General features: G+C 37.3%; 1 protein-coding gene across 1 annotated transcript in view; it reads left to right on the forward strand.

Moving 5' to 3' along the window:
• nectin3a (nectin cell adhesion molecule 3a) overlaps positions 1–27937 on the forward strand; it is a 46112-nt gene that overhangs the window by 4539 nt on the left and 13636 nt on the right. Inside the window, exon 2 of the mRNA XM_067451050.1 lies at positions 25840–26187. Coding sequence (XP_067307151.1) covers positions 25840–26187 — 348 coding nt within the window. The remainder of the gene's footprint in view (positions 1–25839; positions 26188–27937) is intronic.

A 27937-nucleotide genomic window follows, 5' to 3' on the forward strand; every position in this document is an offset into this window, starting at 1 on the left:
ACTTAGCCTACATAACTGCAGGCTGAAATCTGACAATCACATTAAAAGATTCTTTTGAAGGTGGTCCATCAGGAAATGACTGTTAGACTTTATTGTGAGCTGAGGCAGCACGGAGGGGCGCAAGCCATGACCGCAGAGAAGCATTTTGCTGTGAATGTCTTCCATCCTGGAAATATGTGATAATCAGAGTCTCTGTAACTGGGCTGCTCTCCATTAAACAATGTAATGCAGTAACCTTCAGCCCTGGGAAAGTGCTGTTCCTTGTTATGTGCATACTTTGTTGAAAAGAGAAGAATGGTTGATTACCAGCATATGTTGTGTTTTAGATGCTGGTCTCCCTATCAGGCTTCTTAACTAGCTGGTCAGCCAGCTTCATCAGAACATCACACTGTTAACATTTGTTGCTTGTGAATATGATAATGTAGCACAGAAGCAGGTATGATGAATCGCTTTTATAGTTCTCTGTCCAGCAAGACTTGGGTCAATGACCTAATGCTAACTTACAGATATAGTTTAGCATCTTTAATTGGTATTATATTGTAAGAAAAATATATATTATCATCCGCTAAAAGTCATGTGACACAACTAACAGATATGTGGGGTCAGTATGTCTTTTAAAAAGCAGATCATTTGAAGAGTTAATTGACCAAAAATTAAAATTATGTCATTAATTAGTTACTCGTGTCATTCCAAACCATAGACAGTAAAAGAAATGGAAAGAGCTATCCCATTGACTTCTATGGCGTTAAGTGATGTCAGTAAAGGAGCACTCACTTCCTGATGGCTGAGCGAACTGCGCAGGCTCAGACTGAGCTTGACGACGTAGATGTGACGTAAGCCTCCTGTCTGACAGCTGTAGGTCTTCTAGTAGTTGAGGAAAGTGAAATCTGAATCCCGTTGTTTAAATATTTTCTTCCGTTGCTTTTGGCTCACTATGGGCTTCTCTCCATTCTTCTCCCTTGACTTTATCAGACTTTATGTCTCCACGTCCCCCCGACTGTCTCATAGACAGTAAAAGATTGCCTGCGAGCGTCTCCTCAGGTCTATATGGTAATTTCTCAACTGTGCGACAGAGTCGCGTTGGTTATGACGCAATAGTTAGCCTATTTTTACAAAAACAGCTTCTGCGGGGCGATAGTGTAAGATACAAGGTAACAGAGCCTTTTATGCATTGTCGTGTTTCTTTAGAAATAAACAATGGACAAATGGAGTCTTTAAACGCCTCTGATGTAAAGTTATTCACTGTCAAAGTGACTCAAAAATGAATGGGAGTCAATGGGATGCTAACAGCAGATGATGGCTTGGTTAGCAATGGCAGCCCCATGGGTGGAACGCTTTCCGGGTGCTAGATTACCCCCTTGTTCCAAACCTGTAAGACAATTTTGTTCATCTTCGGAGTCATTTCCGGCCCTTCATTGACAACTACGCAACTACCACTTTGACACAAAGATCATAAAGAGATCGTAAACCTAATTCATATGAATTGAGTGGTTTAGTCCATATTTTATAAAGAGACTTTATATGATGAACAGATTTAATTTAGGCTTTTATTTACATTTAAACTTTAAACCTCACACTGATGTGTGTTGATATGTAGTTTATATGTGAATAAAATTATATCCTATTTTGTCATATTGTCATTGACCCATTTGTTTTGAATAAATACATAGTAATTCATAGCATTATTTGAATTATTTGATGTTAATGTCCCTTTATTGCTATACACAATGCTTACGGAATACATATTGCTGCTTATATTGCTTACTCATTGATATCAGATCAGTGCGGTTTCCATTTTCACTTATGGGATTGGTGCTAAAAGTCCTCTAGTTTCCTTACCGAACCAAATCCATCTGTTCTCCCAGCACTGAGAGCTCCCTCTGTCTGGGCATTGGAACAAAGGGAGCATTTTATGTGCAATGATCTTCCATGCCGTCTTTGTAATTGTTAGTCGCTGTGGAAGTTTTTAACGAGGGCTACCGGGCAGGAACGCAGTCCTTGTGCTGTGATGTCGATGAGGCCTCATCTGTGTTCTCTTTAGCTGTTGATGTATGAGGTAATCACAGGGACATGGAGGGTGTGGGGTCCTTATGGTACTGCAGAGATATGTAGGTGGTTCTGCTACGTTATATTTCTATCGTGACCGCATGCTACCTCATGAGAGCACTAGTCCATGGTTTTGTATGACAGGGCAGTTATATTGTAGAACTTGCAATGATTATTCAGCAGCCTTATAAGGATTTCCTGTTGAATTTCTGACAGGAACAAGCTTTGGTGTATGGGTGAACCTTCAGAGACTGTGTCCTGTAATACCACCGTTTGAGATAATGGGATATGGTTAAATGACACAATGTGTCAGCCATAATGAAAAAGGTTTTTTATCTTCTTTAAAAACATTTAAAAAAAAAAAATTGCAAAAAAGATCCATTTTACTTTTATGCCAAAAATTCATTAAGGTATTAAGATCATGTTCCATTAAGACATTTAGTAAATTTCCTACCGTAAATATATATATATATATATATATATATATATATATAATATATATATAAAAATATTAGTAGTAGTAATATGCATTGCTAAGGACTTAATTTGGTCAACTTTTTAAAAGCGATTTTCTCAATATTTAGCTTTTTTTGTATAGCAGTAAATAGTTTCAAATTTCAGTGGAAAGCTTTTTTATTTATCTTTCAGATGATGTATAACACTTCTTTATGTATAAAAATGGACCCTTATGACTGGTTTTGTTGTCCAGGGTCACATATATCATATATAGTTCAGACAATAAAAGTATGGGCTACTTGCTACATCATCAGCGTGATTTGTTGGGCAAACAGACACTATAATGCAGAAGAATCTTTCCCACCTGTGCTAATATTGCTTGTTGACTTAATAGCCAATGGTCATACAGGTGGAGAAGGTATTAAATCAATGGAATTTAAAATGCAAACAAACTTAAGGACAAAGCTTCAAGGTGGGTGGTATTGGTGATCAATACAGATTTGTGTTCTAGTCTACCATTTTGTGGACTGGGCAAAGAAGAAAAGGGGAGTGTGCAGAGAAAGTAAACTAGGCCTATTGTGTTTCATGTTGACAAAACTGCTCCAATGCTTTCCTATTTAATTCTATCTTATTTGTGTGTCCTTCCCTTTGTGACATCGTGAGTGTTCTGTGTCTTTGTTGGCAACATTTCAACACCCTGAAAGCCTTGAGGAACAACATCTCGTGCTTTGATTTTTGGCACCTCCTAGAAGACTTTTTCACTGCATTTTTGGAGGTCATATCGAGGGTTTTGACATTTCTGGAAATGTTGAAACTGAATCATTGTGCATGCAGATCCAAATAATGAACAGATTTGAACACTTATTTAGTTTGAATAGCCCTATCAATTGAGCTCTGCTTCCTGTTAGTGTATGCACGAACACTGATACTCTGAAGGGAAGGAAAACAATTCTCAGGGAGTTTGGGAAGGAAGTCAAAAACCCAGCCCTTGTGTTCGGATGGCGTGCTGTTCTGTGAAGCCTCATTAACAGCTCACATTTCTTACCTTAGTCACCTTGTTTTGAAATTCATTTTAATCAGTCATCCAGAGGAACTGCCTAATGCTTAAAGTAGTAGTACGTTTAAAAAGATTTTTCCAGCTTTGATTTCAAATTAGGATCCATTTTCAGAACAATGTGGTGGTATTCTAAGGAAATTGTTGACTCATGCAAAAGAATAGTGCCTATTTAGGAACTGCAAAATAATGTATTTTGAGTCAGAAAGTGCTAAATTAGACGTCTCCATCATTGGGAATGAGAGCAATTGTGCTTAAGCTCAAATATTGTTGGTGTCAACATTTTATTGAATTCCTAGTCACCAAACACATACATAAGTAAAAGTAAGTTTCTGCATTTAGCTTCTCAAAAGTTTGGGGTCTGTCAAGTTTTTAAAAAAAAGGAAAAAAAAGAATTTTTTACTTTTATTCCAGTATTAAAAAATTGATCAAATGTTACAGTAAAGACATTTATTGTTAGAAAAGTTTGAACTTTCTATTCATCAAACAATCCAGAAAAAAAATTCTGATTAATTTCTTCTGTTCACTCTGTCGAGGTCAGATGTGCGTAAAAACTTGGAACGCAGTGAAGAGCTGCTTTGCTTTATAGTAGAAATTGAAGTTGTAATTCTAATTGAAAGACACAGTGACACTGTTTTTGTGTTTAATACTTAAAAGTCATCAAGTGCTACATAAAGTGTTATATAAAGAAATGTGACTAAACCAATTGCAGCGTTTGTGCAAACAAATCCAATAAAATGCTACAATCAGATGCTTTCTTAACTGCTGTTTTCTTACCTCATTTTTGTTGTGCATTCATTTTGTTATATAGAGGAAAGCATGCAGCACATATTTACATATATTCATCTGAAAACTGCTCTCAGCAGTGTGGGTGGCAGTTGGTGGCATTGGGATGTTCGCTTACCTCTGCAAAAGTTATTTCAAACTTATTTTCACCCGAGTGAAGAACAAAAAAAAACAACTTCTTAAGTATATCAGGGTCTTAAAGGGATATTTTAAATCCCATTAAGCCCCAAAAATAAAAATAACTCCATTATTTATTCACTCATTAAATATGTCCCGGGTCTTCCAAGTTTTATTATGGCAGTGAATAGCAGCCCAAAATTCAAAGCCCAAAAAAAGTGCATTCATCCTTCATAAACGTACTTCACAACGCTCTGAGTTAATACAGGCCTTCTGAAGCGATCCGATGGGTTTTGTAAGAAAAATATCCATATTTAACTGGTTTTAAAATATCTAGACTCTTAGAAAAAAAAGAAACTGTGGTTAAACATTTTTTTTCCCTTGGGGAACAAAACATATAAAGGTACCTATAAAGGTACACAAGAGGTCCTTTGGGTACACTCATACCATTGTTTTCATTAGCGGTACAAAAATTTACCCTTAAGGGTACCACCAGGTAAAAAAAATTACCCTACAAACAAATATAGCTTCCACCAGACCTCCTTCCGTATACAACTTACCAAGAAAGTGTAACGACTCTCTTGCAGTTCAAAATACTTCATTTATATCCCCAGAGCCTTGTGGATTACTTTTATAATAGGTGAATGCACTTTTTTGGCTTTTGTTTTATTTTTTTATGAATTAAAATAGTAAATTGTAAGGAGTTTGTCAGTTGACCATTCTGAAGGATTTGTATGATATTGTAGATCTTGTAGAGATTTCTTAACACAAGGAAGTCACAAGTGTAATAAAATAAACGGATAAAGTTACGTTATCTTACTGAAAGATAAACTGTTGTGGACCATTGAAAAGTCCTGTCCTTTCCGAGCTTGGTACTAGGGATTTTCTTGCCCTATCATGGGTGTCTGGCAGTTGTCCTAGCATCCTTATCAGATGGTGTTGGACATTTGTTTGTGTTAATCCACAATGGTCCAATCAAAACCTTTCCCCACTGTTGCCGTCCCTGTTGGGGTACCGGAACCCCCCCTTTAAAATATGCTGTTGACTACACACCTTTAACTCAAACATTATTGATTCCTTCTTTCCTTTAAGTGCTGGTCTTTAATCAGATGTGATGGAAAAAAGACTTGCAATAGAGAGTGAGAGGAAGCGTTCCTCAGGAAGAAGGAAATGTTTAGGGAGTCTGAGGAAGGAGGCCTGTCAGAATGTTTGTGTTTTATTTGAATTAAGTTGGAGGCTTTCTTGGCACTATGAGAATTGTTTCATTGTTTTGAAGGAAGTAAAGATATCTGCTTTCAGATATTTTATGACTAATGAGTATATGATTAACATATGTTACCAAATATCAATAAGCACAGGTCAAGTGGCCTTGAAACATTGTTCAGTCAAAAGTGTAGGTATATATATTAAACAGAAGGTGTACAAAACTTCGAGAAATATTATAGAAAAAGATTGTCAAAAAGTATTTTTACAGGTTCAAAATAATAATTGTGTTTTTGTTTGTAAAATAAATGAATATGGTAAACAGTTTTATATATAGTTCTTTTTTTAACTTTCCAACCAAAATTTGAAGCGTTTAACACTAATGCAAAAAAATGAAGCCCAAAAAATGTGAATAGAGCTCTGTAATTTTTTGCTTTATCTTCATATTTTATCGCAGACATACAGTATTTACTTTATAGGATTCTGGGTGATGCAGTCATAAACTGCCTAAGACTGCCTAAATAAGACACTTTTTGTATCTTCTGTATCTAAAATTAGAAGACTGCCCAAATTAGATACTTTCTGGTAAACTTGATTGCTATTCTTCACAAAAAAATGCATGTATAAATGGGATAAATACTAGTTTGCTTCCACTATGATCATTTAATTAGCAAACCCCAACCTCTATGTTCACCATCATTGTAGATGCATGTCATAAATATTATAAATCATATCATAAATTTGTTTCGTAAATATTTGAAGACTAGCCTAAGTTTCAATAGACTAAAGTTAATCTTATTTCACAGCGTGTCAACATTTAGTTTTTGGGCAAAACCAGTTTCAGCCTTTTTTTTTTAGTCTGTCAGTGTTTTACTCCCTCGTAGATTGATTCTTGGGACAGAGGGTTGTCTTTGGGGCATCCAACCACAAAGCTATTTAAATATTTATGATTTCCTTTTGGAAGCCATCATAATCACCCTTAATGCATTCAGCATTTGTACAAACCTTGAGTGTACTGTCTCTAATCTGCACAGTAGTGTCTATAGGTCCAGCAATCAGGTCCTATTAGGGTTCATGAACTTTTTCCCTTCCTTTTTTTGGCAGTAAATAAGTCATGTGGTTGTGCTAGTATAGACCCTAGCAGAATGGTTGCTCTCTCTAAACTCAATGACCATAGCACATGGCCACAAAAAAGCACAACTAATTAGCATTGGTACGTCAAGTACAGCTGTTGCATGTCACATCTCTTTAGTCTCTGACATTCATTATTATAGTATTGGCAATGTGACCAAAGGTGAGGCAATTCAATTGAAGTCGCAATGTCCTCTCACTCAAGCTCCAATCTAATGAAGACTGAAGGCAAATTGAAACAATAGTGTATCTGTCTCTTGTTCAATCTGTATTTAGCAGTTTTAGCAAGAGTCTCGGAATCAGAGTCGGTTAACCACTACTATTTCTTTGTTTTTGTTTTTGTTTTTTTGTGGTCAAACTTCATTTTTTTTTTGTTGGTTTTTCTTGTGTCACTGTCACCCTTTTCTCTGCTAGGAAATTGGTCACAGATCTGTCACATTTTTTCACCGTCATATTGTTCCATATTGTATTTTTTCAGTCATATATTGTTCACTGTTTTCACTGTCATATATGTGACCCTGGACCACAAAACCAGTCATAAGTCCCACGGGAATATTTGTTGCAATAGCCAACAATACACTGAATGGGTCAAAATTATAGATTTTTCTTTTATGCCAAAAATCATTAAAATATTAAGATCATGTTCCATAAAGATATATTTATAGATATATCTAAAATATTAATATTAGTAATATGCATTGCTAAGAACTTCATTTGGACAACTTTAAAGGTGTTTTTTTCTCAATATTTCAGTATTTCTTATTTATTCAGCTCTCAGATGATGTATAAATCTTATTTAAAAAAAAAAAAAAAATTACTCTTATGACTGGTTTTGTGGTCCAGGGTCACATATGTGTTATTTAATCAGTGTCATTTTAGTATTCACATGCAATGATATTATTTAGATTTTTAAGTTTTAGTCATTTTGTTATTTGCGTTTGTCATTTTTATTACTTTTCATATATCAGTTCATATATCAACTTATTTTGTCAAGTTAGTTGCCAATGCAGCCTTTCTAATTTATGTTTTTCATCTAATAGTTATATTTTATTTTTATTTAAAGCTGCAGTCCATAACTTTTTGCACTCTAGTGGTTAATAAACAGAACTGCATGCATCTTGTGGAAGAACATTGCAGCTGGAGCTACTTCTCTCTGTTTATGTCTATGGCGGATCACGCAGGGAATGTGCTCCTCCGCAGCGGTACCTACCAGTCTGGCCTGAAATAATCCCAATATAAATACTTATTATAAGTGTACCATAATGATTCAGGGTAAGATAAAAACACGTTTTGGAAAATGGATTCATGTTGTACATTCTCATTATATAATTTTTGTAAATCTTGAACACAAAAAAATTACGGACAGCAGCTTTAAGCTTTATTTCAATTAAACAAAACAAAAAATGAGACCCGTATTTTTTTTTATTTTTTTTATGTTTAATGTTACAATACATTTTTTTGTTTGTTTCTTAGTTCACAAGAATATTCATATTGCACTTTTCAATACAATGAAAGGGCAAAAGCATTATAAAAGCAGTCCATACAAAAATTTTTTTATTCAATACTATATTTTGAAGACTTTCCAAGTCATTTGATAGCTTTGTTTGAGGAACAGTCTGAATGTTGAGCTGTTATTTACTTAAGTCTTGCTTTAGCCTGGTTCCATTCTTCAAGTGTTCTTATTTTATGAAATAAAAAGTAAAACAATTATTTGGGTAAACTACTTGATGAATTGTCAAATCTCACCCTACCTCTGTTTGATTTCTCATAAAGTTCCTTATATATTTTATAGTGCACTTCTGGTGGCGTTCATCACCTCTCCACTGCTATTATGACGTTAACAAAGCCTTCATTTAAAATCCTCTCATTGGTCTCATCCTGCCACATCACCGTGGTCCTTAAAAACAACTCTAATCTGAGTGAGCCGTTGCGTGCGAGAGAGGAGTTTGGCCTGCTTTTGTCTCCTGCTTTTTTGGGAATCTGAATATAGGGGATGCATCAGCCGGTTCTTTCCTCCCAGTGACCTGACAGAAAGACCAGGGGCTCTGGGACAAGTCTCCCCACACCGAAATCAAGTTAAGATGTTTCACAAGAGGGTGAGGTCAGGTTGAGATCTCGGTTCACGCTGGGGCGTTTGGCGAGCGAGACGAGCAGTGGAATGCATAGTGGAGGGCTCGAATATACAGTTGGACCTCGTGAACAGCTTGTAGCAGTTAGTGATGTCAAGAGAGAGAAAAACAAACACAGGGAAAGCTTCAAAGACCAAGCATATCTCTTTCATTAATTCGTTTCTGATTTGTTTCCCCTCATTTCCTTCTTGTTCTCACTCATCTTTGCCGTTCCGTGTAGCGACCTTTCAATTTGTCCTCGTTACCTTTGCCAATTTTTTTTTATTTAATGCAGTCATACTATACCTCTCATTTCCTATTGAGATTTTAAAATCTGATCGGCAGAGCTGGGCTGGCCCTCAGATGACTTTCGCCAGGCCTAGATGCTTTTTGAAGTTTTTTATGTATTGTTAAGCCAGGCCTGGATTGAGGTAATGATGGAATCCTCCGGATTATGGTATCCTCAAGCAAATTGTGCATGCTTGCGAGGGAACGTTGTAATTGTATCCATTAAATGATTACACTGCCTTTCAATAACTTAAATTACAGATCAAAGACTTTGTTAATAGTCTTTGTTTTGTTATTTCTGTCGTTTTACAGCAAATGCAATGAACACAAATTTGCCTCGCTGGCCTTGATTCAGGTATCTGAGGCTGAGGCCATCTGTTCATCTGCTAAAAGAGCACGACATCTATAGCTATAGTGTTTCTGAACATAAGACTGCATTACTGGCGCAGTGGCGCACATTAAAGGAACATTCAGGGTTAAAAGCAGCTTAAATGGATAGTTCACCCAAAAATGTATTAATTACTCACCCTCATGTCAAGACTTCCATTCATCTTCGGAACACAAAAAAAAGATATTTTGATGAATAGCTGAGACTTTTCTATCCCTCTGTTGACAGCTATGCAACTACCATTTTGACACTTTATAAAGAGATCATAAAACAAATCCATATTAAAGGGGTGCCAAAGATAGCAAGATAATCGTTTGTTAACAAGGCTGCATTTACACTGCAGGTCTTGATTCACAATTCCGATTTGGTGACTATATCAAGTAAAAATATATATTGCATATCGCGCGGAAGTAAAACAGCGCGATATGCAATGGACACAGACAAAATGATTGCACAATGTTTTGCTGTCTGCACTGTTCCACACATTTTTAAAGGTCGGCAAAACATTTCTCTCTTAAGGCGGAGAAAAAGAGGAGAGCCCTTGACAGGGTTGCCAGGTTTTCACAACAAAACCCGCCCAATTGCAACTCAAAACTGTGTTAAAGTAGCCTAATTCTGCATGAAAACCGCGGACTTGGCAACACTGGCCCTTGATCGCAGTTTGACGCACCTGAGTTGACGTCATTCGCCTCTGTTCCTTTTTCAATGACGTACGACTCGCATTTACTGGAGAATATCTGATCTGACCGCTTACATGGCAGACGCAAATGAACAAATCATATCGGATGTATTACCACATATGAGTGAGGCCTGAATCCGATCTGAGGATATCGGAATTCATGCGTTTTTTTTTACTGCTTACACGTTCACATGTCATAGCCGATCTGTGCCACATGAGAGGAAAAAATCGGAATTGGGTCACTTGAACTATGCAGTGTAAATGGGGCCCAAGACACAGGTCAACACTAGCCTAGAAATCTAGACGCACCCTAGCGGCAGCAAATTTAATCTGCCCGCAAGTGTCGTCTAGCAACTCTCAATACCTTTCTGAGCTGTATTCCCCTAACTCTTGCCGGACCGATCACATCGTGTATAGAGTCGGTGGGCGGGGCCATAATGACGACGGCCGAGTTGCGTTTGCGTGCTTCTAGTAAACACAGAAACTGGCGAACGGCGGCAGTCATTCGAATCAGCTCTGACGACTCTGGAAGACTTGGAGTTAAGCTTTTCTCTGAGAAAAGAACGGCACTGAAGTCATTCTTAAAAAGGGAAGATGTGTTCGGAGTTTTGCTGACCGGATACGGCGAATGTTTAATCTATCAACAAGCTCTGTTTCACCTTCGTTGCTCTGGTTGGTTGTAGCGCTATCCTATCGCGTGCAGAGGGAGTTTGAAAGACAACCGTTTATCCCGCCCCTCGGATTGAGCCCTGTCAATGGTGAGTTTCCAAACCAAACATCTTGATGTGGGTCTGGCTTGTCAGGCTAGGTCAACACTGAATTTGCAGACATATTAAGATTAAAGGCACAATATGTAATGTTTCAGCATTAAAAATATAAAAGATCACTATATCTATGTTATATATTTTTTAAAGTTGTGTGTTTACATTATCCCGACAGTTCCAATTAACTTCTAAATCCAGAGAAATTAATACTTTAATTCGAAGACACGGACCGTGTCTTTATTTCCGTTATGTCGCCCGTCTTTCACGTCATATCCACGTTTCCGTCTTGCTTCCTGCGGAACTCGGCGGAACCGCCAAACTCAAAGAGGAACACTGACAGTATAAGGGGAACACCCGTATAAAAAAGTCTGTATGATAATGGATCATGACTACTCTTTGCCTGTACGTTTTGCCAGCTCAACAAAGCGCAAACGTACGGGTGAAAAAAAAGACCCGAGAAGACTTTGGGACAGTAGTAGAAGCAAGAGACGTGTAAACCTTGGAGAAGCCTTTGAAAGATGGCGAAATCTTCGTGACAAGCTCGGACTGCAGAGAGATATGCTGATCTCGCTTGCGTTTTAATAAACAGGTAATTTAAGTAACCATTCAGCTAACATAATAATCATATAATCATAACATGCTGTATGTTTGCATATTGCATAGCGATCTTGACCACATTGAGACGCGTTTAGCTGAATACGAATACATTTTGTATTGCATCGGCTTTTCAAACAGGCGGATTCTGTGTTTTTGGAGACTGAAACTGAGACTTTTTAAAACTGATTCAAAAGTATATTTCTATCCGTATATTTGGTGACACGATGATGTCATGTGTAAAACGCAGATGGACTAGCTATTATTGGTTTTATATGTAGCTGGAGAAGGTAACGTTAGCTTCATAAGGTAACAATATGCCACTATCTTGGTCAATTAAAGGGGTACTTCAGCGCTGGGAAGATGAATCTGTATTTAAACTGGGTCATCAATGCAGTAGAAATGTGAAATTATTTTTGAATTTGCTGTCTTCTAGACTGAGAAAAGACAGAAAATGTATTTTTGTCTCATGGGGATGAAAGACTACAATTCCCAGAATGCTTCGCTGCCCTGTGAGGCCATTCCCAACGCCAACAACTTCATTACTGTGACTGAGTTAGAGACACTACAATTAAAAACTGAACGTGTGTGTTCAATATAATGAGTGAGTCACCGCGCGAGTCTCACAGCACTGAGCACTAACTGCAGGAGTGATGAGAGCTGAGGTAATCGCGACTACACTCGCGGCATACATTCACAACGCGAGTTCAGTCTGGCGCGTTTCAGTTCATGCCTTTGCAAGCTTAACTTTCATAGAAATGAATTTGAGAAGTTAAAAGACTTACATTGCTCACCATAGCTCCGTTTAAATGATCCTGTCTGCAAGCTGAGCTCTCCCTGCAAGCTGAGTGTAATCTCCCATCCCCCAATGCCGGATTCAAAACATGCGGAAATGGCTCCCTCTGCTGGCTGTAGTCTTTAGCCTCTGGGCAAACATTCCTCCTATGATGCAAAAATCGTCATTTTGCATCATAGGAGGAATTTTTCCAGAAATAAAATGCATAAATCTCTCGTCTCAGGGAGATATGAGGGGGGGGAGCACAATAATTTGAATATACTCCAGGGTTTCTACTGATACAAAGCCATATGCTAATCGCTGAAGTAACCCTTTAATATAAGGTGACCGTCACTTTTATCATATGTTAATACTAGCTACATATAATATCGATTTAATAATGATCTACTTATTCATATATCTCTGAGTTCCAAAATAAATGTTTATTAGAATGATTGATGAACGTGGGGAGCGACACAGCGCGTGTTCCAATGAACCACGTAACGTTATTGCTGGTGCTGGTTCTCTCATTTACTATGTTTTATGTTGGTAATGATAAACTAAATTGAAATGTATTTCCTTATTGAACAGTTGATATACAGAATGTTCGACAATCGCGGATGCCATGTCAACATATCTATAATTTGAGTAACTCAAATTATGATGCACGGTTAATATGTCAACATAGCCTAACAAATTATAGGTATGTTGACATAGCGACCGCCCGCACAACATTCTGACTCACACATTAGCTAACGTTACTCATAAGTTTGTTAAGTAACGGTAGCTCGCTGCTATTTCATTAGATTGACATTCATATAAAGTGAAAAGCCGTAACTAAACTTAACAATAATAGAGATGTAATATAACAATTACCTTGTCAGTGAACATGTTTTCTGCTGGAGATGCCAGATTCGCTGGTTGACAGTGACAATGACAACAACTCCCATGTGCCCACGCACTTTCCCGACGTCATCAAAGTACGTCTGTTGTTATTATTTTGAATGAGTGACCCCTAGTGGCCAAAAGTTGCATACTGCACGTTTAAAACACAAGGCTGTGCCTTCTATATTGGATCAGACAGGAATGGTGCAACACACTTATGTGAGTAAAACATGTTTTTATATGTGATAGTATTGCATTGTTACAGATCGTTTTGATTGTGTAGGTGTCTAATAGAACATACCTTAGCATTCTGTCACATGCTGAAGAATCCTTAATTTGTTGGGTCATTGCGTTTTGGGTTCAGATTCACTGCTCAACCCTTTAATTGAGCAGTTTAGATATAGATCATTTGAACGTGGTCCTCTCAAACTTTGTTAATGAAACATAATTTACCGTTTCTGATGTGTGTGTTGATGAAAGTTTATATGTGACTAAAAGACTAAATTTAATCTGTTCATCATAAAGTAATCAAGCCTCTTGAGAGAATTTGGACTTAACCGTTCAATTCATATGGATTAGTTTTAGGATCTCTTTATGAACCTTTTAGTCAAAGTGTCAGTTCTGTAGTTGTCAACAGAGGGACAGAAAGCTTTCAGATAATCTTTAAAATATCTTCATTTGTGTTTTGAAGATGAATAAAAGTCTTACGGGTTTGGATCGACATAACGGTGAGAAATTAATGACAGAATTCTTTTTTTGGGGTGAACTATTGACAGCATCTTTGGCCAGAAAAATAATAGAAAGGCAAATATAGTCTACAGTTAGAGTTATTATATACTATAGTTTTTATAATTAATTCCCATTGTTAATGTTGATCCTAACCTGGAATATTCATTTAATTCTGGTTTAATCAGTGAGGTCTGGGGCAGAATTCAAATACACTCTTTTATGAGAATTTGGACAGGCCAAAATGGAACATGTGCCATTTGTGGATGTCCAAACTGTGCAGCATACCACGCATTTCATCACGGTGGTGTGTATAGGATTTTGGAGTTGTTTTCGCAGCCGACTGCGGGCCGATATTTTTGTCAGTGTGTGTTCGTTATCCTCCCTGATGAGCACCATTGGATGTGTTTGTAGAATGTATGTGTGTACGTGACATGGCAGGGTTGCGAGGTCAGTGGTGGGTTGGCTGGTAGACAGGTGACAGCTGCTCCCACAGCTCAGACTGCAGTGAAGTGGAGACAGCACAGACTGTGTGTTGTTCTGCCCTAAACACAACAAACGTGCACAGGGCAACCATTAACATAAAGCATAAATAACTGGCCAAACCTTTACATATGAAATGCCAATTGACTCTGATTTTCTAATGATAAAGTAATACAAATGTATCCAGTTAATAGTTGAAAGCATGATTATCAGGTTGTGCACATTCATGCAGCTGGAGTGCTGTTGTCATTGACGCAAAAAGGGACCAAGAGTAAGAATTATGCTGCTATGCTTCCTTAGAACTTTAAATCCTCTTCCTCTTACCTGTGTTTTGATGTGGAAGCCTGACATCAAAAGTTAGACCACATCTGAAGTTTTCCTGATCTTAAGTTTTGTTGATAGTCGAGCAAAATGTTAAGCTCCATTTATTATAACTGCTCATTAGAACTCTTGGTAAAACTGCTTTACTGAACAGCCTCCGTTTTACGTGAAGTGAATCCCACTTCACTTAAAAAACATTTTTTTCTTTTCATTTTGTAGAAAGGGTTTGACATTTAAATGGCTGGAAACCTTGTAGCCTTGAACAATATATATATATATATATATATATTACAATAACCCAAACAATAACCCAATATATATATCCACTGCATTACCATTTGTCTACTTTTTTTCCTGATTTGTAGAAACACTGCTACGCACTTGAAGGTCCCCCTTTAATGTCCAACACAATATTCAGGATATTCACAATATAATATTCACAATCTATCCCCTCTATGGGTATAGATAAAGATAATGTATTTTATGTCTGCTGGAATATGATAAATCTGCTTGTGTTTTTAAAGCATTTTAACAGAAACTGGCAGTATTAAAGGATTAGTTCACCCAAAAATGAATATTGGATGCTTATCTGCTTACCCCCCGGGCATCCAAGATGTAGGTGTGTTTGTTTCTTCAGTAGAACACAATTTCTTTTTTAAACTCCAACCGTAGCTCTTATAATGCATGAGCGGGGTGTATTTCTATGAGAGTAAAAAACACATCGATATATGAATCCATGTTAAACCCTGCGGCTCGTGGCGACACATGGACGTCTTAAGACTCAAAACGATCTGTTTCTGTGAGAAACCGAACAGTATTTGTGTTGTGTTTTAGGGGTTGAACGACTTCCAATTTTTTTAATTCGACATTTATGTGATGAAAGTCGAGTCGACGTCGACTAGTCGCTGATGATGTCATTAATAAACAAATAAGCCTGAACCTCGAGCTGAGACGCGAGCACAGGTTTTTTTTTTTTTTTGCAGAGGTGGCATATGACACAGCACTGGCCATAAGGTTATTTGTCCTACATAACAGCTTTTGTATCAGTTCTTTAGTTTTATGTTTGTTATGTTTCTTACAGATTTCTGCTCGTTCTGAATAAGATACAGATAAAGTAGCACAATAAAGATTACATGTATATGAATGCATTAGTGAGTGATTGTGTGTGAATTCATTCTACCTGACAGCATCTCTACTAATAGTGAAGCTGTGAGTTTTAGTTATCAAGAAATAATATATGCTAGAACTTTTCAGTTTCTACGCTATTTTATTGATAAATCACAGAACAGTGTTGACAATACATTTTTGCGCTACTGAATGGTTTTGTGTGAGGCGCGTGCGATCTCCGCGTGATGTGCGATTGGCTATGTGTGTGCCTTGGAATGCAGCACGCATTAATTTAGTGCGATGATTAACTCACGTATACAATACGTGTGCATTCTCCCGATCAGTTTTGAACATCCAGATGGTATAATCAAACATGTCTTGTGGAGAGCTCTCAGGGTATGCATTTATTTGTCATTTTTAACTGTTCAAAACAGAGCCTGCGGAAATTGTTTATCCTGTTGTGCCCTCTATAGACCAACGACTAGTCGACGTCAAGCTTAAAATGTCATGGCAGAGCATTAAAGTCGACTAGTCGATTAGTCGACAAGTCAGTGCAACCCCTAATGTGTTTACCTTAATCAGACGAATCTTATCTAGCATTCCCCAGCGCCATTACTTCCGTCGAAGAAGGTCAAAAACACGTGATCATAGATATATTTACATAGATGCCTCATTCGACCAATCCGTGCAGGCACTAATATGGAAATAATACAATTTTGGGTGAACTATCCCTTTAATATATTAAAATAATTCACTCAAGCTATTCATTTTAGATTCTATTTTTAAATATATTTTTCTACATTTAATTAGCAATCTATTTTATAGTATATTATTTTAATATATTAATTAGGGGTTTAATGGTTCAAAGTACTCACAGGTACTCAAGGGTTTTAGGGTCACTGTTTCGGTAAGGTTCGGATTTTCAGGGGGAAAATTTCAAATAGGCCTGTTGCGATAGCCGATAAATCAATTAATCGCACGATAAAAAAAATGAGCTCGATAATTTTTCCGGCCGCGATAATTGTCATCTGCATGGTTTTTAGTTTTCCTCGTCTCTCTCGTTGACTGCGTGCGCCTCGTCCGTTTGGGGAGGTGTTTATACTCGGCGCGCAGACCGGGTGCGGCGTGATGTGCGGCGTGTCATTCTTGGCCAGCAGATTCGTCTGGAACTCATGGCTCTTCAGTTGCGGAGCCACATGCAAAGTTATGAAATTTGACGTGCACAATGCCAAGTGAAATGGGGTCCACGTCATTTTTGCCGCACGCACCCTCACGCTCGAGCGGACGTGTCATGTATAAACGAGGCTTAAAGCTACACTGAAGTTTGATAAACGCAAGTTAATTCTTCAGTTCAATCTTTGTGTGCTAAAAAGGCACATAAATTCCTGTAGAGATTGCAATACACATTCTCCTTTTTTGCCAAATAAATGAAAAGCATGTCATCAAGAGACTAGCTTGTGCATGATTAGGCTATGATATAAAAAAAAATGTAATACTGTATCCTAAATGTTGGATAATTAATTTATCATATGCTGAAGAAGTACATTTCTGGATAAAAAAAAACAAGAACCGTACAGAACGGAAAACCGTGACCCTAAAACCGTGATACGAACCGAACCGAGGGTTTTGTGAACCGCCCCTAATATGCACCTAAAACACAATCATCCGTTGCGGTTTTCATCCATTTTATTTATTGTTTTTGGTACTTAAATGCATTTTTTAAACAGACTGAGAGTCCATGCTTTTATTGTTTTTGGTTGTTTTGTTCATTTATTGTGGTTATTTAAAATGTTTTCCATTTTTAGTGTTAAATAGTCTTTAGAAATTAAAGTTTATTGATCTTTGAAAAGGTGTACCTGCATTTTTATGCCATTATCATTATTTTAAATGAAAATGGTCTCAGAACGACAATATTATTGTTTATCGCAACAATTTCCAGGTCAATTTATCGTCCAGCTAAATTTGTTATCGTGACAGGCCTACTTTCAAATAAAAAATAAAGTAAAATAAGAACAAAATCAAACTACAAGCAAGAGCACAAAAAATACAATAGATCAAATATATAAATATAATCAAAACAGTAGTTTTCAGGCACAGGAATTGAATAAGGTAATCAAAGTAAAATGACACTGCATATAATCTTCACTGTATAAATTAAAGATGACTCCTTATTAAACTTACAAAATGTATTCAGTCAAGAGCAGTGAGTGATTTCTTTGTCAGCAGAAGAAATATTAGATTGATGTCACTTCAAAACAATGCACGGATCCAGTATACTGATACTGTTCACATGTTGTCTTACTTGACTGTTTATGCTCACTTAGACTATATAGCCAACTCTCTCTGCTAGAATATTGGCAAGGCTTAAAGCTACACTGTGTGATATTTTCCCCCATCTAGCAGTATAAAGGTATATGACCATCCAGTGAATAATAGTTTCTGTTCCTCTCAATTCTGATTTTGTTTGAACTCCTACGGTGGCCGATTTAGTCCAAGATTAACATGGCAATCCCCCTCTTCACATTCGACACGGTGCCATTGAGTGTTAAAACACGAAAGGCAAACCTTGAATTTATGGGTATGTCCCTCTTTGGCTAATGTACTTTCAAGATGGAGGGGCAACATGGCGACCGGTATTCGGCATTTGGCATTCACTTATACAGTGAAGATTATATGCAGTGTAATTTTACTTTGATTACCTTATTCACTTTCTGTGTCTGAAAACTACTGTATGTATGTCACCCGTATGTATCTTCAATGGCATATTATAAACTTAAGAGAATACTTTATTACTTGAAAGAAGTAAATATACATTAATGAGCACATATATTTTTGAAAGAACTAAGTGTTTTTAGCTAAGAATAAATTAAAAAAGTTACACAGTGTAGCTTTAAAAACACAAGCAAATGATAAACTTGTGAACTTTGTGAAGATGCAGAAAGGCTCTGAAACTTTCACTGTCCCGAGCAACATTCATGTTGGTCCCGGGCCATTGGTCAGTCCTTATTGTTGAGCCCTACAGCACTGAATTAGCACTGAATGCCTGTTTAAACACAGAAGGCAATGTGTGCTGTTTTTGTCACACCTGCACTTGATACGACACTTGCATTGAACAAAATTTACAAAGAGTGACTGTTTTGTCCACTCTTTGTGACCATCGCTGTTGTAATATTGGGAAGCCAGAATAGACAGGAGGTTTGTACGATGCAGACAGCGGCTCTATCAGTGGCGTGTCTCCTTTGCTGAACTGCAACACACCAAACAGTGAAACTGTAATGTCAGCAACAGATTTACATATACTAACAATTCATTGGACAGCTTTTTTCCACACACCATAGTATAGATACATCATCAGATTTGAGATTAACCATGGTACGAATGCATGCCAAACTGTGGGTGGAGAACGGTATGGTTCGGGGTTTTTTTCTTTCTTCCTGAGAACCGTTACACCCCAATGTACTCTTAAGTCATCCTGTGGCCTCCTTGGCAGTTTGCTGTAGCTTCCTGGTTAAGAATCACTGCCTGCCGGCTTGCTAGTTTATTTAGTGTTTTATTAGTAGATGGTGCTACTACTACTACTAATGCACACAGTCAATTGTAAGAAAATTAGTAACTACAGTTTTGTAATAGTCTATTGCTTGATTACATGTCAATGGGCCGTGCTTGCATTTAGTCTAAATGTTGTTCTTTATAGACATACAAACCTCTGTGGCACTTTTGTCTCTCCTTGCTGTTCCTTGCTGCTGTCTCTCTCATTGCTCCATTAGCATTGCATTAGAGTTTTTGAACAAAAGACATGTTGTGTGAAATTTCCTAACCCTATTTATATATGGCTTCCTGAGTAACGTTTTAATACATGTAGCTGTGTAGTTTTCCACATCCCTAGTACTTTATACAATAATCAAGTGTTCATTGGAGCAAAGCTATGTAAAATTTGGCACTTTAGCGGTTAATGAAAAAAAAAAAAAACGCTTGTAGCCAGAACTACTTTTTTTTTTTTTTAAATGTATGATGAGTCTTCAAGTTAAGGTACAAGTAGTGTACCTTTAAAGGTGTTGCTCACAACAAGTATAATTTAATCTCTCATTTCGTTCCAAACCTGAATAATTGTTTCATCTGCTGAAGACAAAATATGTTGTTTTACATGATGTTTTTGTCCATACAATGAAAGTCAATATTAAACCTCACCGACATTCTTTGTATGTATAAACAGTCCACAGAAGAAAGTCAAACAGGTTAGGACTGAAATGAGGGTGAATTTTTCAGTTGTAGGTGAACAGTCCCTTTAACAGAACAGTCCCCCTGGGTCATGGTGGCGCACCCTGCTCTCCGTTTGCTGATTGACGTAAATGACTCTTTAACGATCTCAGTGTGAATTGAAATGGGTGATCCTCTGGTCTCAGCAAAATTGATGTTCAAGCAGTCAGCCAGATTGCAGTATTCTCTCTCTCTCTCTCTCTCTCTCTCTCTCTCTCTCTCTCTCTCTCTCTCTCTCTCTCTCACACTCACACTCACACTCACACACACACACACACCCTCCTCTCTGTCTTTGTGTGAGTGTGTGTGTGTGTGTGTGTGTGTGTGTATGTGTGGTGGTATTCTTGCAATTACAGGGTGGGTAGGGGAACAGGGAGAGAGAAAGCCTGCACCCATACAGGCAAGATATAATAGCAGAGGTTTACCACTAGTATGCAGTTGCCAAGTTTTCAAAATATCAGCCGCTAGTTGGTGCCTCCATAGACCCACTTTTTATGACATGGTCTCGTATACCCATTCTATGTATTTTAAATAGTATGGGTTTTACCTTGTGTTTTGATGGTATGCATAGTTCTTAGCGGAGTCATTTGTACAAGCAACATTAACTGCCGTAAGAGGAAAGCTTAGTGTCTCAATTAACAATTTTTCCATCTGAAATGCAGCAGTTTGTGGGCTTTAATGACTGAGGAGATTTTTATTTTCACTGCTCTGTGTTTCTCTCAGAATATGTTTTGCACAGCTCCCATTCTGTAGCCTATAATTTTTTCTGTCTTCCAGTGATCTTCATGGAAACGTGTTCATTTGTTTTGTTTTCAGAACACCATGATTTCTCGCATGAGGCTAAGCTGTAGTGTGCTGTTGTTTACTAACCAAAATGGACCGTTAAAGGGATAGTACACACAAAATTTAAACTTCATTTTTTAATCACCCTTATATTGTTTCAACCCTGCATGACTTTCTCTCTTTTATATGGAACATAAAAGATCCAATATTGTTTTGTGATTACTTCTAATTTTTCAACTTTTGCTTCTTACAAGTACAAGGATATAGGGAAGCCCATGGAATAGAAGTGTAACTAAAGCACTGTTTACATAAAGCAAACAAGAAGTACTTCATTAATGCATCACCATAAGTGAATCCACTAGAGACAGCTGTGCAGCTCAAATATATACATTTTTAATGGAAGTAAATTCATGTAAAATCTTCACATTTCTGTTTTTAAACCCTCCTGTACACTTTTCTTTTTGACTTTCATTGTTGTGCATGCAGTTTCTTTTTGCAAACTTTTTGAGTGAAAATTATTCTCCATGATAATCAACAGCATGATACAAATGCTTTCAACCGAGTTAAAGTTTTGTTTAACTAAAATATTCCTCAATTTAAGGACTGCGCTGTCATGAAAATTGTGAAATGGTGCAGAAGTCATATGATTTCCAAATCACACTCTTCTAGTGTATCTTTGTATCCCTGTAATGCCTGACATGAAAAAGCTATGGCCTATTGAACCTTTAAATATTATATTATATTATATTATATTATATTATATTATATTATATTATATTATATTATATTATATTATATTATATTATATTATATTATATTATATTATATTATATTCATTGTTTTATATGTATATTGTATTAATTATATTAATTATTTCATATGTATTGTATTTTTATTATATAAGCAAGCATTAAATTGGTGACATTAAATCATTTTACATTGTTATAAACAAATTCAAATAAATACTGTTCTTTTGTTAAAATAGAAAGCTTTTATTTTAAATTGTAATGATATTTTAAAATCTTAGTTTTTACATTTTTTTTGTAGAGGCATATAATTGGACAAAAACAACTGTGGAGTGAAGTATATGAGTCATCAATATTTTTGCTCTTTTTAAAGGAATACTTCAGCGCTTTTTCATATTAAATATTTTTCATGTTATTCCCTTTACAAAAACGAGTTGATCCATACCTCTCTCGTCTGAGCGCGTGCATTTAATCGCTCTGACACGCGGTGACGATCTGATAGCATTTAGCTTAGCCCACTAAGCCCAGTTCATTCACTATGAAGCGAATTAAAAAGGAGAACTATAATGTATGACGGAATAGCACTTCTGAGAGTACTTCGACTCGGCACAGTAAAAAGTCCCGGTTGAAACATATTCCCTCTCATCTCCCCCTCCCCCCTATTGACAGAAATGAGAGAGGGAGGGGGGAGATGTGAGGGAGGATTTTTCAGCCGGAACGTTTTACTGCGCCGAGTCGAAGTACTCTTTTAGGAGTGCTATTCAGTCATGCATTATAGTTCTCCTTTTTAATCCACTTAGAAAAGCACCACGTTTTATTTTATGTCACCATACTTGATTGTTCAACTATTCGTGTAACTGTATTTAAATAGGGAAAACGTGGAGGTGTTTGGTCACTTCTAACTTGATCTCTGTTTGGTACCATAGTGGATGAACTGGGCTTAGTGGGCTAAGCTAAATGCTATCAGATCGTCACCGCATGTCAGAGCGATTAAGTGCACGCAATGAGCCGAGAGAGGGATGTTTTAGGGATCAACTCCTTTTAGTTGAGGGAATAACAGTTTAATATGAAAAAGCGTGAAGTATCCCTTTAATTTTTTACCATAAGAAAAAAGTAAAATGTGAATTTTGTCAATATTTAAGGGTGATTTTACACTTGGTTCGGTTGCCTGGTCTGAACCCGAGTTCGAGTTCTCCCCCTGACCCCACTGGATTATATTATTTGGGTCCAAACCGTGGTACACTTGTTTAATCAAAGCAGTAGCTGTTATTACTGTTTTAGTGTAAGTACTACTATATGTAATGTTGAATATACTGTAATGTATAATAATGCAATGGGGATATTTGTGGAATCTTATTTACCAGTAAAAAGTGGCCTACATTATTTTATATCTAGTCAGTGACAGCATATTCGTCTAAAATAATTCTGTATTATTTCAGCTTCAGAATCATGGATATCTTTATTCTGGTGTCACCATTGTCCAGTGCATTGTGTTAAAATTACCAGCACCATGTCCTAGCATATTCTTTCCACCCCCCAATAGTAATACCAAATTAAGCATTTTAATCAACAGTAAAAAAAAAAAAAAAATGTTAACCTTTTATCTTATGTCTTGATCTATCGCAATAATAGTGTATTGTGTGTTCAGTATTGTGATATGTATCGAATTGTGATGTGAGGGTATCATTACACCCTAGTGAGCACATAAAAGCACATCTACAAGCAACAAATATACTGCAAATGTTCTACAGAATATGGGAATCCAGCAGAATCGAGATAAAGTATACATTTTCTCTGCTTACAGTGTATCAGTCAAGCTTTGTCGGGAAAGTAAGTGAGGACACATAAACATAGTTTTGTCTAATCATACGTTATCAATAGCGGTTCACTTGCACGATTTAGTACGATTGCATCTATCCCTGATCTGATGGACTCCTCTTCCCAACACCTTTTTTAAATCAATCACTACCATTGTAATGTTAACTGCCAGCTCACCAGAATATCATGTTTACATGTCTCAGCAAATAACTCCAGTGTGTTCAAATAAACATGCAAAGGGCACAGATGCAGATTAAAGAGACCCATTAAAGAGTAAAAGAACTCCCAAATTGGCTGCTGGTGTTTTTCATCTTGTTCCAGCGGCTTTTATTGGGCAAGGTGCTCAGACGGTTAACGGAGAGGACAGTCAGAGCGTCCCGCAGCGTGACGCGGGGGTCTGTATGGTGCTCATTATGAATGTGAAGCACGGGCTGTGTGGCACAGCGCTCCCAGTCTGCTGCAGTTGAGAAGGAAGGCCTCCCGCATGGGGCGTAATTAAGGCTGGGGAAAACACGAGCCCTCATTATCTGCCTTACTGGATCTCCTACTACTGTACTTCAGTTATGACCTTTCAAAGGTTCTCCTGATAGAAGTGATGTCAGCAAGATTAGACAGATGGAACCGTTTAAGTGCATATAACATTTTAAAGTGATTCACAGTATAATATAAAGAGGTTTCTGTGAGATGCTTCTAAACTGCTTTTGCATTATGTATACAACAGTTCTGTCAACTCTGTGCCATGGGCATGGTAATAGATATGGAAATTAGGGCTGCAACAAATGATTATTTTGATAATCGAATCATCTATTTATTGTGGGAATGATGATTAATTGCTAATCGTTGATTATTTCACTGGTTAATCAGTAGGCTTTAATCGATTATTACAGTTTTGCAATGATTTAAAATATTGAGTCATTCATATTTTAACTAATAAATAAAACAAGGAAATACCTTCAGCTTTTGAAGATATATTTTTAAACTCCTTCAGGTTTTCTTTCCTCATCAGAAGTCATCAATAGTCCAACTGTTACAATGAGAGGTACTTTGTTTTATTAAGTCTGGGAATTGTAATACGTTTTTAATAAGAGTAAAAATATGTACTATAGTGTATATTTTGTGAAATTTTTTCCATCTAAAGTTTTTTTTTTTTTTTTTACTGACAATCGAGTTCATGGTCATTGAATGGCATTCCTGAGGTAAATGTAACATTTTGTGACATATTGTTTGCAAGCTGTTTTATTGATGTCTTTCTGCGGTTGAAACTCTGATTAAGTGATTACATTAGAGATGGATTAATTTTAGTATGTTGTACGGTATCTTTCAACTTATTTTTATGTTCATTCATATTTACTTTCTGCTGTAATAGAAGAAAATAGGAAAAGAAAATAGATTCACATGCCGCTAGACCTGAGGTGTTATAGCGATCTGTCACGCAACATTTAAGAGTGCCAAAACCACATGTATTGTTTCAATACCACAATAAAATTGACAGAATTTAAAAATGAGACTTTGTTTTCTATCCGTTTTTATAGGTTTATATGTTTTCTATTCTATTTCTTGCAATGTATCTTTCACTGCATGAGAAAATGGATGTGTGGTGTGAGAAGAGTGTCAATTGAATTTACATAAGCGAGAGTTGGTGGCCATACATGACAGCATTTTTTTTGTTGCAGTCATGTTAACCATTCCCACATTTTAGTTTTGTCTCGTGTATTGTGCTACAACACCCCACTGGTCAAACCGTGTTATTGCAGGCCCCTCAAATAGCTCATATGAGAGCAAAAGTATTTGTCACCATTTTTTATTGTCGAAGTTGTTGATAATGTCGATTCAGAGGCTTACTACTGCTAATACATTCACATACATTGCTGTGAGCATGTAAGACATGCTGCTGCTGCAGCACATGTAACATAGATGAAATAACCTACCGTCGCAGATCTATACAGGTTGAGCTGGGGAAGGTGGAGGATTTCTGAAAGCGCACTACAGACTGCTAACAGCAAACGCTACCAGTATTTGAATGTTAAGCCGCAGCTCATTGGTCACTGATGCAACGGCAACCAATTAGCTGAGCTATGTAGAAAAACAATTTGATTGCTTCAGCCGGCGCCATCTTGAGTTTCATGCCAGAACTTGCCAGAACTCCACTTGTCTGTGTTTGTTCCAAACAGATTGTCCGTCTGTGGTGGGGATTTTTCAGTGACTCTTTTCCTCCATCAGCTAGACAGTAAATATTGTGATGAGCTAAATCAAAAGTCGTTTAAAAATGATTATTGTTGATCTATTTCCTGTATCATTATTCCTAATGATCTGTATCTCTCCAGGTGTGTGGGCCAACAAGGTGGTGGTTCCTGAGCAGGTAACGGCAGTGCTCGGGAAAAACGTTACTTTGACCTGTAGGGTAGAGGTCAGCACAGACCTTAGCCTGACTCAGAGTTCCTGGGAACGCCGGCTGCCCTCTGGCACCATCACTTTAGCCGTCTTCAACCCCCAGTACGGGACCTCCATAGCTGAGGAGTACAGCAAAAGAGTGCACTTCCTCAAACCTTCGATGCAAGATGTATCCATTGTCCTGGAGGGCATGAGTTTTGCAGACATTGGCACCTACACTTGTAAAGTGGTCACCTTCCAACTTGGAAACATGCAGGCATCTACAACTGTGGACATTATGGGTAAGTACATCTTTGTGATCTAAGTGTTTATACATTGTATAATTGCATAATACTTGTGAATTATTTCAGGTGAATCATCCATCCATCCATCCCAGTTTTGTTTATTGGTTTTAAGACACAAAAAGTTTAAGCAATAGCAAAGCATAAATAAATGCATTTATTTATGCAAGGCACGTCAAAGATTAACATTACAAAAATTCTGTGTTGAAAACAAGACTTTAATTATAGGGAAGTTTAATCTAGAAACTTGTGTTGGAATGGCTTATTTTTGTGTGTTGTAATTATAGAAAGGGGTGGAAAACACCCTTCAAAATAGACCCTTTTCTGTTTGAGTGAAATGAAGTGTTGTCAAATGCTTAAAAGATGACAAAAATATCTGTCATACACTGGCATGATAATACATTCCTTGTTCTATATTATATTGTGGGGCGCTGTTTATGTCCTGTGTTCCTGCAAAACATAAAGCACAGAAGCGAGTCTTTTCCTTATTGTAAGTGGTAAACAAAAGTTTAAATTTTTTCAATCCAGGCTGTAATGGCATTACAGATTCAGACGTTAAAGCAAAGCCGTATTTTTCCATGGCACTTTCAAAGGAAAAGGGGAAATTTACTCAAAACCCTAAAACTATAAATGTCACTGGCCAATCAACTGCTTCGAGCTTGTGTGTTTTTGCACACAATCTTGAAGGCGCCATTCCTATTCCTGTAAATTTAACAGTGGTGAATCATCGCTGGACTGTGTGAATTTTTACAGTAAACCGCATCAAATATGGCACACAAGCTAGTGGTGTAATTTGTACCCACAATTCATTCTCTTCCTTTTTTTAACACAATTACTTCGCATTCACTTGCACTCCATTATAATGACAGAAATTATTTGAGGAACAGTTTTGGCGGCAGTCGTAGTCTGCAACCCAGAACAGGAATGTTTCGGGTCTGGATTTATGTAGGAGATGGTGACCCAACCCTAAATTCTGCCTGGTCTGATGATAAATCAATACCCTGGCCCTCTCCAGGGCCTTCACCCACCCACAACCTGTGCCATCAGATCAGCTGGCTCTTTATTTCTTCTATCAGGAGGGTTGGGTGTGAATGAGTTGCCAAGATGCCCCTGCAAGCTCTGAGTCAGCAGAGCTCCAGCGTGATGCAGATGGCATAGGGTTCAGGTTGGATGAATGCAGGGTGGGTCTGATCTTGGCACTCAGATGTCAGTGCTCAGGGATGCACTATGGTTCCCCCCGCTCAGGTGCCGCAGGGCTAAATTTAGCATTAGGGGTCTGTGGGGTTATTTCAATTTCTTGTATACAGGACCGGCCTGTAAACAGAGTAGAACAGGTGTGTGGAGCAGACGGCTGTGCATGTTGAATTAAGTTGACGTTCCTTGCCCACATGGTAAAACTGTTTCTTAAGAGCCAAGCTGTTGCAATTCTCTAGAGAGTGATGAAGAAAGGAAATAGGGAAAAGGACAAATTAAAATAGGATTCACAAGTTTTTATTAATAAAGGGTATTAAGGCTGCGTTCACAAAACTGTCGGCCAAAGCACAAACAGCATTTAATGCCGATTTTCATTCAGTACAATACAACATTTTCACACTTTAATACTTTTATTCAGCAAGGACATCTTTTTTCATTAGAAACAACTATTTCAAAAATAAATAAATCATTTGAACTTTCTATTCATCAAAGAATCCTAAAAGATTGTGTCAAGGTTTCCACAAAATATTAAGCAGCAGCAACTGTTTTCAACATT

The sequence above is a fragment of the Pseudorasbora parva genome, chromosome 8 (genome assembly GCF_024679245.1).
Source record: "Pseudorasbora parva isolate DD20220531a chromosome 8, ASM2467924v1, whole genome shotgun sequence".
Classification (NCBI taxonomy): domain Eukaryota; kingdom Metazoa; phylum Chordata; class Actinopteri; order Cypriniformes; family Gobionidae; genus Pseudorasbora; species Pseudorasbora parva.